This window comes from Gopherus evgoodei, chromosome 3, assembly GCF_007399415.2.
Source record: "Gopherus evgoodei ecotype Sinaloan lineage chromosome 3, rGopEvg1_v1.p, whole genome shotgun sequence".
NCBI classification, from domain to species: domain Eukaryota; kingdom Metazoa; phylum Chordata; order Testudines; family Testudinidae; genus Gopherus; species Gopherus evgoodei.
The window spans coordinates 199,196,100-199,211,209 of NC_044324.1; the positions used below are offsets into that span (position 1 = coordinate 199,196,100).

Genomic DNA, 15,110 nt, shown 5'->3' on the forward strand with positions numbered 1-15,110 from the left:
GTCGGGGAGATATTCCACTCTGGTGCCCAGAAGAAGAAACGCTTCCACTTCGCCAGGTAAGTTGCTCTAGTGGAGGGCTTTCTGCTCTCCAAGAGAACCTGCTTTACCTGACTAGAGTAGCATTGTTCCTCTGGATTCAGCCACGCAGCATCCAAGCTGTCAGATGGAGAGAGCCGAGGTTCGGGTGCAGGAGTTGACCGTGATCCTGTGAAAGTAGGTCCAGGTGGCTGGGAAATGACCATGGAGCTGCAACAGCCAGATCCATGAGCATGCCAAACCAATGCTGGCGAGGCCATGATAGGGCGATCGTAATGATCTGTGCCTTTTCCCTCTTGAGTTTTGAGAGCACTTTGCTGATGAGCAGAACTGGTGGGAAGGCGTACATCAGGTGCCCAAGCAAGACAGGAGAAAGGCATCGGATAATGAGCCTCTACTGAGGCTTTGGAGAGTACAAAACTGATGACAGTTCTGTTGTGTCTGGAGGCGAACAGGTCCACTTGGGGACACCCAACTTCTGGAAGAGCATTCTGACAACCTCTGAGAGAAGAGACCACTTGTGGTGAGAGAAGGACTTGCTAAGGTAATCCGTCAGCATGTTCTGGACACCGGGGAGGTATGAGGCTTCCAGGTGGATTGTATGCTGGATGCAGAACTCCCAGCACAGAGCTGATGATCGAGCTCCCCCCTGCCTGTTGACATAGAACATGGAGGCTGTGTTGTTCGTCTTTCACCATCTGGCCTGAGAATTGGAGAAGGAAGACACCACAAGCCAGATGGATGGCTCTGAGCTCCCTGTTTATATGCAATGTGAGTTCCTTTTGAGACCACAACCCTTCAGTCCGCAGCATACTGAGATGTGCTCCCCAATTGAGGTTGGACGCATTTGAAATCAGGGAGACCGTGGGTTGCGGGCTTGCAAGCGACACACCTTCCAACACCAGAATTGGGTCAGACCACCACTGTAAAGAGGTAAGCACTTGCAGAGAGATCATGGTGACCTTGTCTGGGTGATGTCTGGCCAGGGAGTAGACCAACACCAGCCACATCTGGAGGGGATGCAGCCTGAGTCTCACATGTCATAGTACATGTGTGCATGCTGTCATGTGCACCAGTAGTCTGAGACAGACCCAGATAGTGGTGAACAGATGAGCAGTGATGCTAGCAATCAGATCTGACTTTGCCCTGAATTCTGGCAGGAATGCTCTGGCTTGGAGAGAGTCAAGTACTGCTCTGATAAACTATCAGTTGGACTAGGATTAACACTGATTTTTGTTTATCAACAGGCCCAGAGTTTAACAAATGGTTTGCAAATCTCGATGCTGCGCTGGACCTGGACCCTGGAGCGGCCCTTGATGAGCCAGTCATCAAGGTATAGGTAAATCTGGATACTCAATCCCTGAGGTAGGCCGCCACCACCACTGACATGTATTTCGTAAACACTCTTGGTGTGTTGCTAGGCCAAAAGGGAGTACTGCGAATTGGCGCTGTGTGGTCTAACTACGAAATGTAGGAACAGTCTGTGTCCATGAAATATTGATATGTGAAAGTAAGTGTCTTTCAGATCGAGGGCAGCATACTAGTCTCCCGGATCCAGGAAAGGAATGATGGAGGCCAAGGAGACCATGCGGAACTTCAACTTCTTGAGATGCTTGTTGATGTTTCGCAGGTCGAGGATGGGTAATAGACCTCCCTTGGTTTTTGGGGAAAAAAAACAGCATGAATAAAACGCTTTCCCCCTCAAGTGCGGAGGGACTGCCTCCACGGCTGCCACCCACAGAAAGCCCTGCACCTCCTGAGCGAGCAGATGCTCATGAGAAGGGTCCCTGAAGAGGGACGGAAAGGGAGGGTGGGAGAGGTGGATAGAAATAAACTGGAGAGTACATCCCCCTGCTACTGTGCTGAGGACCCACTGGACCAATGTTATAGAGGCCCAGGCAGGGAGGAAGGGGGACAAATGGTTGGAAAATAACATGGGAGCAGGATCCAGAACACAGAACAGAAGGTCACTCTTGAGCGCACCCTCAAAATGCCTGCTTGTTACCTGATTAGTTACAGGTGGAGCTCGAGTGAATTGAGGGTGCTGGTTGATGGCCTTGTCGGTGCTTATAGTCCTTGCCCTTCTTGTGGAAGGGGTCTGATTGAGGTTGGCTCCCAAACCGGTGGGGCTGTTGTGGTTTATACGCTTCCTCACTGGCCCTGGTGCGTAAAGGCCCAGCGTGTGCAAGGTAGCCCTAAAGTCTTTCAGGCCACATAATTTACTGTCTGTTTGCTCCCAAAATAGTGCCAGGCCATCAAATGGGAGGCTCTGGATGGATTGTTGAACCTCCATCAATAGGCCCGATGACTGCAACCAGGACATCTGCCTCAAAGAAAAAGGTTGAAGCCATGGCCCAGGCCGCAGAGTCTGATGCATCTGAGGCCGCTTGGAGGGCTGCCCTGGCCCACAACTCTGCCCTCATCAAGGATAGCCAAGAATTCCTTCTTGGGCTCCTTTGGCAGTGAATCTGTAAACTTCTTTGCCTCCTTGTTCTTAGGTGCTGATCCTGGTTGGCGCTGTCTATTGCGCTCATTGGCTGCCAACATAACTAGTGACCTTGGGGCAGGGTGGGTAAAAAGACACTCAATACCCCTTACCAGGGACACAGTATTTTCTTTCTGCCTGCTTGGAGATGAGGGGCAGGGAGGAGCGTGTCTGGCACAAGGCCTTACTAATTTTCACCATCTCCTTGGGCACCAGCAATGCCACCTTGGAGGAGATGCTTCACTTAGCACATCGAACAGGGAATCTGAGGGCTCTGCCAGTTCCTCGGCTTCCAGCCCCAGGTTTGAGGCGATCCTTTTCAAAAGCTCCTGGTGGACCCTTGCATCATCCTGGGGAATCGAGTGAGAGGACCCTGCTATCACCTCATTGGGAAAAATGATGAGTCAGGTACAGGTGGGTCTACCAACTCCTCCACTTCTGCCACAGGAGCCTCAGTCAAGGCTGGCAGATCCTGGGAAGCTTGCTCTGACTCCACGTCTGAGTCAGGGGGCGGGTGGAAGACTGTTGCTGAACATATTTCAGAAGCCCCTGAGGCCGACCTATGCTCCTGCAATGGGTAGGGAAATCCCTAGGGGTTCCATAGTTGCCAGGGAGCTGGACACCGGCCCTGGCGCCATAGTGCCACTGGTGGCCCAGAGGGGAATACCAGTGCCCCAGGTAGGTGGCCTTGACCTGCGGGAAGGGTCTCCTCCTCACTGTCTGAGCCCGAGGAGAGAGAGACATGTCTAGAAGACCAGGACAAGACCAAGGCCGCCTGTCTACCCCAATCCCATTGGCTACGGCTGCAAACCTCCATTGAGGACCTGTCTGGGGGCAATGGTGCTGGTTGCTGCGACCGCAGTGATCGGCAGCGTCATTCGGCCGATCAGCGATAGTATCCTGGAGACTGATGTCTCACACTTAGAGAGTGGTTCCGCTCTGTAGTCTGGGAGTGGGAATGAGAAGACTAATGTGTGGGAGACTGTCGATGTGCCCATGGTGAACTGTACTGGTGATCCCACGACTGGTGATGGGGCTCTGGGGACCAGCGTCTCAACCCTTCAGAACAGTGCCGTGAGCTGGGAGAGCATCTCAGGCCAGACCACTGGCGATCAATGCCTAGAGGCTGAGGAATGCTGCCTAGAGGCTGGGAACTTTGGCTGGCAAGCCGACTCATGTCCAAGAGCTGGTGGTGCTGTTCAGGTGAGCGCTAACGGGGCACCCCCTGCGGCGAGGAGCAGTGTCACACTGATTGAGATTTACCTATCGAACAGAGCACCTCAGCAGCCAACGTGGGTGGCACCGGAAGGGACTGTATGTCCTTCGCAGCCTGAAAGGCCTCCGGCATGGACGCCGCAGCCAGCTGCCAAGTGCCTCTGCCACTTCCTGGGCTGGCAGAAGCCTGGCCACTGTCTGGAGTGGAAGGGCTGCACTGTTCGGGTCTTTGCTCTCCTCCTACTCCCTCCTTCCCTTTATGGGACATAGGAGAATGCCCCCTCCCAGCCTTCCTTTGCTTTTTAGCCTGTACCAAGGATGGGGATCAGTGCCAGCTGGAAGTCAGTGCTGGTGGCGCGCTCCGCCCTGAGGCCACAGTGGTTGGAGTAGAGTCCGATCTCATCAGCTCCAAGGCTGGTGCGAGGGCCAGCTCCATAAGGAGCACTCAGAGATGAACGTCCCGGTCCTTTTTGGTCCATGGCCTGAAGCTCTTCCAAATGTGACTCCTGTCACTCACGTGGGTTTCCCCTAAACACTTTAGGCAGCTTCTCTGGGGATCATTGATTGGCGTGGGTTTTTTGCAACAGTCACAAGGTTTGAAGTCTGGGGCCTTGGGCATGAGTCCTGCCAGTGACTAAGTATTTCTAACTTAACACTAAGGGAACTATTAATTATACAACTTTAAACTACTATATACAACAAATTCACTACTAGGCACAGTAGAGACAGAACGAAAAGCTTGTGAAGCAAGTAGACGTTCCAGCACGGTCACTGGCAGTAAGAAGGAACTGAGCGAAGGGGGAGCTAGCAATGCCCCTTATACCAGCGCATATGCAAGCCACTCCAGAAGTTCTTGAGATAACTGCTGAGGAAATGCAGGTCAAGGATGGGTCTGAGACCCTCATTTGGCCTTCAGGATTAGGAAATAATGGGAATAAAACCCTTTCCCTCTCAAGCTCTGAGGTACCTTCTCCAAAGCCCCTACCTGGAGGAGGGCTTGCACCTCCTGGGGTAAAAGCTGCTCATAAAAAGGGTCCCTGAACGATGAGGAAGTGGGGCTGGAGGGAGAGAGAGGGAAATAAGCAGGAAAGTGTAACCTTCCTGCACTGTACTCAGTATCCAGTGGTCCAGGCTGAAGCAGGAGAGAGAGTTTGAAAACAAAACAGGGACAGGATACAGTACAGAAACTGGTATAATGTCTTCAGGCACCCCCTCAAAAGTTCTGCTTGGGGCCTCTGTAACAAGGTGGTCCCCTGCTCCTGCCTTGAAAGGCTTAAAACAGCCCTGGGGGAATGTTGCAGCTAAGAGCTACTAAGCTGAGCTGATTGAGAAGTGGCTGCAGCTGGGCCATGCCCCAATCAGGCCACAGCTGGCCTGTACAAAAAGGCTGTGAGCCAGGAGCTCAGCAGGCTCTCTCTAGCTGTAGAGTGAGATGGGCCTGGCTGCAGGAGCTGGACATAAGGTACCTGAGTGAAGCAGGGCTGGGAAAGGCAGAGGAGCTGGGTAGCTCTAGCCTGGAAAGCCCCAGGCTGCGGCCTAGCATTGGGCTAATAGGTACTGGGGTTTGCAGAGGGCAGCCCTGGGGTAGGCCAGGGCAGCAGGTCCAAACCCTCCTTGCCAGCGATGAGTAGGCTGATACTGCAGTCTGCCCCAGGGCGTGGGCTAGACAATGACTGGCAGTAGCCATATACTGAGGCAAGGTGGGGATAGAGGGTACGGGTTCCCTGGGAACGGGACACCCTGAGAGAAAGGGGTTACTGCCAGGGGGAAGCACCCCATGTGAAAGGACACCGGGTCCAGGGAGTGACACGGGGGCCAGAGGACAGGTGGATCACCGGCCTGCAGAAGGCACTCCAGAGCTGAATCGAGTTAATTCCCAGAAGATACCAGCAGGCGGCGCCGCAGGGGTGATTCTGGCCCGTCTATAGCCTCCCAAGTATCTGAGAGAGACTGGGAGTGAGGCTGAAGTGGGTGGGGACAGATGTCTTCATTTATAACCCATTTTGCTTCTCAAACAGGTCCTGGTGCGGTGCTGGAGCCAAGAAGCAGACCAGTTGTTGAGGCCTGAAGTGTTTCCTTGAAGGTGCTGATGCATATATACCCAGAGACTAAGAGTGACTTTAGAATCCTTCAGGCCATGATGTACATTATCCAGGATGGGCAGAAATGGTGTCCTTAGCCTCTGTTTGTCAGAAGCTAGGATTGGGTGACAGGGCACAGATCACTTGATGAAAACCTGTCCGTTCATTCCCTTTGAGGCACCTGCCATTGGCCACTGTCAGAGGACAGAATACTGGGCTTGATGGACCTTTAGTCTGACCCAGTGTAACCATTCTTATGCTCTTATGAGGGAAAAATTGACTGTGAACATGGACCTAACATGCAAGCACTCGAAGAACTAACAAAATAATTATCAGCTTTGGATGCCAGCTCAAGAAAGCATTACAAATTATTGCAATTTCACTTTTCCAAATCAGAGCTCAGCTAGGGAAACATTTGCATGAAGCACATACAGAGAACTTCAAGTAGTGGCTCTGCAAAACTGTATGAGGAACATTGTGCAAAGACATCCTATAGATGCTGCCTTCAATCTAGCTGGGTATGTTCTGATACAGTGTTCTCAACAACAGGTTTGTAGACTGGCACCAGTCCCTGAGATCTCTCTGGCACAGTTTAGGAAGAAAGGAAGTCAGTACCAAAAAGCTTGAAAAGAAAGGGTTAGTCACCCTCTGCAATAACTGAGGTTCTTCAAGATATGTCCCCCTATGGGTGTTCCACTGTAGGTGCGGCAACACCAACTGCACCTGGGCTCGGAGATTTTCACCAGCAGGGCCTGTCTGACCGTACATGCACACCTCCCCTCTCTTGTGCTGTGTGCGAAATGTAAAGTGCTGTAAAGTCCGAACACCCCCAGTTCCTTCTCTGCTGCAGAGCTTATATTTTTGGCTCTGAAGCACAGGGGAGGAGGGCAGGTAGTGGAGCACCCATAGGGACACACATCTCAAAGAACCTCAATTACTGCACAGGGAGAGTAACCCTCTATTCTTTGAGTGATGTCCCTTTGGGTGCTCCTCTGTAGATGACAATAAAGCAGTGCCCCTAGTTGGAAGGCTGGGGTTTCAGGGTGACCTGTACTCCTGAGGATAGGACAGCATGTCCAAGGAGAGTATCTGCTATGGCATTGTGCATAATAGCACAGTGCTGGGCTAAAGTGTCTGTCGATGTCTGTGTGACAGTCTTACAAATGTCATAAATGGAGACATTATTAAGAAAGCAATCGTGGAAGATAACGATCATGTGGAATGTGTTCTGAGGTAGGAGATTGTCTATCATGGAGTTCGTAAGATAAATGTATGCACTGTGAGCTCCATTTACAGAGGCGTTGTTTAAATATAACAGTGCCTCTGGATTATTTGGTGGTGGGGAGGAATAATCATGGCAATTTCCAGAAGGATTTAGTCCTGTCCAAGTAGAATGCTAATTGTGCTCCTCTAATGTACGGTGTGTAGAGCTGCCTCCTGTTGATTACTGTGAGGCTTCGGGAAGAACCAAGGGAGGTGTATCGATTGACTGAGATGAAAAGATGTTGGGAACTTAGGTAAGAATCTTGGGTGTGGGTGTAGTGTAAATTTGTCTTTATAAAACTGTCTATGGTGGATATCCCAGGAGGGCCGAGATTTTGGCCACCTGTCTAGCAGAGGTGACGGCGACAAGAAAGGCCATTTTCATTGATAGATGTACATAAGAACAGGTTGCCATTGCGTCAAACAGGGACTTAGTCAGAAAACGTAGGACTAGGCTGGGTTCCCAGGTCGAGATCAGGTCTCATATGGGAATAGAGATTTTGAATACTTCTCAAGAAGCAATTTTTTAGCTGATGCGTAAAGATGGAGTGGCCGTCAATGGGGAAGGGAAAAGTAGTGATTGCCGCTAAGTGTACCTTAATAGAGCTATTGGCCAATCCTGACTGTTTAAAGTGTAGAATGTAGTCAAGAATAAGTGGCAATGAAGTGTGTGCTGCGTCAACCTGGTATGAGGTACATCAGCAGTGAAATCTTGTCCCCTTATGAATGTAAATGCTCTGGTAGTGTCATGTCTGCTATTCAAAAGTATGTGTTTGACCGTGTCTGAGCAGGTGACTTCCAGACCCCGGAACCATGGAAGAGTTAGGCTTTGAGGTGGAGCATCTGTGGATTGGGAAGGAGACTGCGTCCTGTGTCCTGTGAGAGGAGCCCCTGCATTAAGTGGAGAGAGATTGGTCAGCATACTATCAACGTAGAAGGTAAGTAGATCAGATCTGTCGTGGCTATGTTGGAGCTATTAGTATGACATGAACTTGGTCCTTCTGTATTTTGTGAAGTACTCAGAATAGGAGGGAGGGCATAAAGGAGTTGTGCATTACAGGTTATGAAGAACACGTCTTCCAGAGATCCGTACCCCAGTCCAGCTCTGGAACAGAATTGAGGGCAACGGGCATCGTGTTGACTGGCAAAGAGATCTATGGTGGGATGGCCCCATTGACTGAATATGGGCTAAGTACTCATGTATCCAGCTCCCACTCATGATTGTGAGAGAATGTCCTGCTGAGTGCATCCATACTGGTGTTCTGGTGTCCCAGGAGGTATGTGGCTGAAATGCAGATGTTCTGGATATACCAGTTCCAACATTTGATCACCTCTGAGCATAAAGGGTGGGACCTCAGTCGGCCCTGCCTGTTGATGTAATACAGTGAGATTGTTCGTCATCACTCTTATTGTATGACGTTTGAGAAGTAGGAAATGTCAGCAGGGATTGCGGACCACTCATAGTTCTAGGAGGTTGATGTGTAAGGTGGATTTGGGGGATGACCATCTCCCCTGCACTGTGTGTTTGTGTAGATGTGCCACCCAACTGATTAGGGAGACATTGGTGGTTAGGATCATAGTCAGCGATGGTTGTAGGAGAGGAACTCCAGTACAGACATTGCTGGGCTGCGTCCACTGTGACTCGGGGTGCCTAGGTATTCATTGAAAATGCCAAGGTCATGCAGGTTGCAAAAAGGAGAGCAGATTCTCCTAACCCTGGTGGTTAACACTGAAGTTAGACTCACCAACCTGTCAGAAATTGTGCTCCTGATCCCCCACATTGGTTATCAAGAAGCTAAAAAGGAAATCACACAGCCCCTTTCATTGCATTCCAGTTCTTTGGTTCTCAATCAGCACATAGGTCCAGTATAGTGAGAAGTTATTTAAAAACTCTGCTCACTATACAAAATGGTCTTCTGATCCACAAAGGGCCAGCCACTTTACCAGATCAAAATTAGTTTGGATTTTACCCAAAATATCACACTACCAGCCAATCCTTTAGTATCTAAAACTAAAAGTCTATTATAGAATAAAAGAGAACAAAAAGAGTTGTTAAAGGAGTCAGATACATACTTAACACTTCAAAGTCCGTATTTAAGGTTCTAAGCAGTAGTGGTGAGTTTTCTGGCTTGAAAGACCCTCTGGGGCACATCCACAGCTTGGATGGGTCATTCAGTCCTTTGTTTAATGCTTCAGTTTGTAGAGAACTGTTTGCAGAGAACCTCAGTTTCCAGAGGTTTGAAGCAGGATTGAAGACCAAACTGGGGAAGATGCAGCTGCCTTTTATATTCTTTTGCCATGTATCTCGTACTCCCTTTGTCCCAAACACAAACTTACAGCACATGGCATAGAAAAGCCTTAGAGTTCTTGTCCACAAGCATGCCCCTACATGTCTTGCTAATTCATAAGGTGTAGCCCCTGCCATCTCTCAATGGGTTAATTGTATAGTTGATTGCCTTTAATAGGCCATCAAGGAGGCTGGATAATGCTGATGCCAATCTGGCTGGGACTTCACTTCCTCTGCCATCAGATCTGACCCCTTCTCAATGAGTCCAATTAGCAGCACTGCCAATGATACTGAAGGTAGCTTAGGGAAACCAGAGTTGGAGGATTTTGAAGCCGATGAAGGCTGTGCTATACCCTTCTTGGAATCCCAGCCTGGAAATTTGGACATTTCTGAATATTTTACCTGCAGAGATTCCCACAATAGGACATTCTAGAACAGGGGTTTGCAAATTACCCTGATGGGCCATGTGCCAAAAGTTGCCAACCCCTGTTCTAGAGCTTCAGATGATCCCTGCAGGCTCTGGGTGAGACAGATCAGCAGACCTCACATCTGTCCAGAACCATCAACAGGTTTATGCCAACCCTCCAGTTCTGTATGGGATTAGATGATGCCTGTGCTGGACAGACACCCTTTCTTCTTTCTTAAATAAAGAAAAGTTGACTAACTACAATGTAACTAAAATAAAAATAACCCTAACAGGGCAAAAGAAAAATGACAAGAAAAGTATCTAGGACACTTCATACACACAAGAGTTCATCGCACCTTCAGGGGTTCACAAAGAACTGAAGGATGGTTTGGGCCTCTGGGTGTAGTTTGGGGGGGGGAGGGAGGGCATTGCCTCCCAAACTGCAAGCCTTGGACAGGCACAAAAATTGCCCTCTCATGTGCAACCCCACCGGCCTGATTAGAGCTGCTCCCCCAAACACAAAAGTCAAACTATGCCCATCTTTGGGCCATTCCCCTTTACAGCCTCAGAATCCTGCACTAGATGAGGGAGATTCAAGAGGCACACAGCACAAGGGCTTCAGTTTTAAAAGTGGGAACCTGCAGAGGCCATTCAAAGTGGAACCATCATCATTAACAGATGTCCATTTTAACCAGCTGATTCCAAAGAAGATGGAAAAACGGCATATTTTTCTTCAGCATGTCACAAAAATCATGACATAAATAAGGTCTTTTGTTATTTTCATGCCGTTTTCTAAATTAAACAAATTGGGTCACATTGTCAGCTGGTGTAAACCTGTATAGCTCTACTGAAGATGATTTCACCTTATGAGTGTAGAAATAACTATGCATGCAAATAGGCCACTTCAAGCATCATTTTCAAAATTATTTCGTAGTATAACTCTGATACCCTGTTCCGCTATACTATTCCAAATTTCTATTTAAACTAGCAGCAAGTATTCATTTACCTTCAGAAAGCTCAGTAGTTCTGTTCATCTGTTCAAGTTCCCACCCAAGATGTAATGATTCATCCATGCTTTGTTTCTGAGCCATTTCTAGAGTCATATTTTCCTCCATGAGTTCCTCGATTTTTTTTCTGTCCATGTCACGCTCCTTAAAAATTATTAACATGAACCTTTAAAATAGTCTGCCTCAAAATGCACAAAAATATAAAATTCAGTAGCCATTTGTGACGTTGCACTCCATATGCTTTATGTAAATATGCTTGGAATGTGAATAAATGTAACTGGAATATGCTTTATGCAAAAGGTCTCTTATAAGGTATCATTACAAAGCTTATAATCTAATAAATGTGTTCATCCTATTTGTATAAATGTATCATTCTTGTATCTGAAGCTAGAAGAACGAAGTATTTCTCTGAAGTCCTATTGTAACTATGCAAAGTGTGGGCCATTAATGGTGGCTTGGAATTTTGATGGCTCCTATTAACTAGGACAATTGGTTGTAAATGGCTCTGTTTACTTATAAGCCTTCCTGTATATGTATGTGTGTCAGCCAGTGGGTAATGAAGTCTCACAGTACATGTGAACATGTCACATGATACTGTAATTCATCTTAAACCTGGTGCTTTTCCATTTAGAAGGAAGGGTGAGAACCCAGAGAGAGACAAAGGATTTCCGCCTTCTGCCTAAGATATAAAAGGGGGTGGAACAGAACAAAGGGGGCTGCCAGTCATGAGAAATCCCCTAGTTACTACCTGAGCTGGAACTAACAAGAACTGTACCAGGGGAAAGGATTGGGCCTAGACTACAAAGGAGTCTAGTCTGTGAAAGAAGCTTATTGGAACATTTCTGAGGGTGAGACTGACCTCTATTCAGCTTCTTAAATGTATTAGGCTTGTACTTCTATGTTTTATTTTCTTTTGCTTGGTAACTTACTTTGTTCTGTCTATTACTTTAAACCACTTAAATCCTACTTTTTATACTTAATACAATCACTTTTGTTTATTAATTAACCCCGAGTAAGTGATTAATACCTGGGGGAGCAAACAGCTGTGCATTTCTATCAGTATTATAGAGGGCAGACAATTTATGAATTTACCCTATATAAGCTTTATACAGAGTAAAACAGATTTATTTGGGGTTTGGATCCCATTGGGAACTGGGTGTCTTTGTGCTGGAGACAAGTGACTTGCTGAACAGTTGTTGGTTAAAGTCTGAAGCTTTGGGGGAATGGACGAGACCTGAGTCTGTGTTGCAGCAGACCAGCATGTCTGGCTCAACAAGGCAGGGTTCTGGAGTCCCAAGTTGGCAGTGGAAAACAAGCTCAGAGGTCATTCCAGCACATCAGGTGACAGTCCCAAGAGGGTCTCTGTGACCGAACCCATCACACCATTATTTTACAAAATACTAACATGTGGATTCTCTAGTCTACTAAGGCCACTTCTGGACTGATTACAATGGCCTGAAAGTGCCTGGAAACAAATGATGGAAAATTTTCCCTTGCACACAGGAACTCTGTCAGCATTAAGCTTGTGGAGATGGCTCTACTCACTCCCGTGCCAGTCCTCTATCCCCAGCTCCAAAGTAAAGGGAAGGAGGGTGTTTATTATTTTGGTACGGCATACTAGTATTTTGGTAAGATTAAAAAAAAACAGAAATAATGTTAATAGTTATACAAACATTATTTGCTTTTTTAAAACTTAATATTGCATTGTCTGGATTAGAGCTGGTCAAAACACAAACTATTTTTGTGAAAATATTTGTGAAAACTTTGCTGGTTTTTAACTTTCCAAATGTTAACCAATTCATTTTTGGATGACTATTCAACCAGATAACAAGTAAAACCTTCTTTGAGATAAGGATGGTATCACTGGTTTTATATTCCTGCTCAACAGACTCTATCCACTTAATTAAATACTGTGTAACTTTTAGGTAGGTTCTTCCCCTTTGGATTAAATGTCTCTTTATGAAGCTACTGAAGAAAATAACAACGTCTGTGTGTCTGAAAACTGTAAGCTACTCAGGCCCTACTTTTTTCTTCCACTGAGACTTGAAGTCCTTCCATTATTAAAACTTACAAATGCAAATTCAAAGCACAAAAGTTATTCTTAAAAACACAGGTATGAGTGTCATCTTCTATTTAAATACTTACCATCTCCATATCATGTAGTCTGGCTTTTAACTGCAGATTTTCCTTTTCCAGTTCGTGTAATTTATCAGAACGGGCTCGGGTCCCCTCTAGTTGATCTTCCAACATTGTCTTTGTTTCCAACAATACTTGATTGTCTTCTTTTAATTCCTTCAAGAATTAAACAGAAATAAAAGTTTTCTCATTCATACCAAACCTGATTTCAGCATATCTAGCTTTTAAAACATCAATGTAAGAATACAAAATGGATTTTAATGATAAAAAAAACTTGTTTTATACTATTTTCTAGGACTGTCAATTAATCGCAGTTAACTCATGCAATTACCTCAAAAAAACTAATCGCTGAACCAACAAGAGGGAATGCCATTTTAGATTTGGTTTTGGTGAGTAGTGAGGACCTCACAGAAGAAATGGTTGAAGTAATGGTTTGAGTGATCCTGAGCTAATTCATTTCAAACTAAATGGAAGGATAAACAAAAACAGATCTGTGACTAGGGTTTTTGATTTCAAAAGGGCTAACTTAAAAAAATTAAGGAAATTAATTAGGGAAGCGGATTGGATTGAAAAACTTGTGGATCTAAAGGCAGAGGAGGCCTGAATTTACCTCAAGTCAAAGATGCAGAAACAGTCAGAAACTTGCATCCCAAGAAAGGGGAAAAAACTCATAGGCAGGAGTTGTAGACCAAGATGGATGAGCAAGCACCTCAGAGAGGTGATTAAGAAAAAGCAGAAAGCCTACAAGGAGTGGAAGATGGGAGTGATCAGCAAGGAGAGCTACCTTATTGAGGTCAGAACATGAAAGGATAAAGCGAGAAAGCCATGTAGAGTTGGACCTTGCAAAGGGAATTAAAACCAATAGTAAAAGGTTCTATAGCCATATAAATCAGAAGTGGGATCACCAAACACTGAGGATGGAATGGAGGTTAAGGATAATTTAGGCACGGCCCAATATCTAAACAAATACTTTGCCTCAGTCTTTAATGAGGAGCTTAGGGATAATGGCAGGATGACAAATGGGAATGAGGATATGGAGGTAGATATTACCACATCTGAGGTAGAAGCTTAATGGGATGAAAGCAGGGGGGGAGGGGGGCAGATAATCTTTATCCAAGAATATTAAAGGAATTGGCACACAAAATTGCAAGCCCATTAGCAAGAATTGCAAGCCCATTAGCAAGAATTTTTAATGAATCTGTAAACTCAGGGGTTGTACCATATGACTGGAAAATTGCTAACATAGTTCCTATTTTTAAAAAAGGGAAAAAACATGATCTGGGTAACCACAGGCCTGTTAGTTTGAAGTCCGTAGTATACAAGGTCTTGGAAAAAAATTTTAAGGAGAAAGTAAATAAGGACACTGAGGTCAATGGTAATTGGGACAAAATACAACATTGTTTTACAAAAGGTAGATCGTGTTAAACCAACCTGATCTCCTTCTTTGAGAAGGTAACAGATTTTTTTAGACAAAGGAAATGCAATGGATCTAATTTACCTTGATTTCAGAAAGGCAGTTCCACATGGTGAATTATTAGCTAAATTAGAAAAGGTGGGGATCAATATGAAAATTGAAAGGTGGATAAGGAACTGGTTTAATGGGAGACTACAATGGATCATACTGAAAGGTGAACTGTCAGGCTGGAAGCAGGTTACTAGTGGAGTTCCTCAGGGATCGGTTTTGGGACCAATCTTATTTAATCTTTTATTACTGACCTTGGCACAAAAAGTGGGAATGTGCTAATAAATTTTGCAGAGGAGACAAAGCTGGGAGGAAGATGTGGATGACCTTGTAAACTGGAGTAATAGTAATAGGATGAAATTTAATAGTGAACAATGCAAGGTCATGCATTTAGGGATTAACAACAAGAATTTTGGTTATAAACTGGGGACGCATCAGTTGGAAGTAACAGAGGAGGAAAAGGACCTTGGAGTATTGGTTGATCACAGGATGTCTATGAGCCACCAATGTGATATGTCCGTTAAAAAAACTAATGCGGTCTTGGGATGCATCAGGCGAGGTATTTCCAGCAGAGATAAGGAGGTGTTAGTACTGTTATACAAGTCACTGGTGAGACCTCATCTGGAATATTGTGTGCAGTTCTGGTCTCCCATGTTTAAGAAGGATGAATTCAAACTGGAACAGGTACAGAGAAGGGCTACTAGGATGATTCTTATGAAAGGAGACTCAAAG

At 46.0% G+C, this 15,110-nt stretch overlaps 1 protein-coding gene across 9 annotated transcripts in view; it reads right to left on the reverse strand.

The window, feature by feature from the left end:
* Window positions 1-15,110, reverse strand: part of CCDC88A (coiled-coil domain containing 88A) — a 356,902-nt gene that overhangs the window by 122,631 nt on the left and 219,161 nt on the right. For all 9 annotated transcript variants that reach the window (XM_030557801.1, XM_030557800.1, XM_030557794.1 and 6 more), the window contains 2 exons: window positions 12,926-13,072; window positions 10,780-10,924 (listed from right to left, as the gene is read on the reverse strand). In XM_030557801.1, the coding sequence (XP_030413661.1) occupies window positions 10,780-10,924; window positions 12,926-13,072 (292 nt within the window). The remainder of the gene's footprint in view (window positions 1-10,779; window positions 10,925-12,925; window positions 13,073-15,110) is intronic.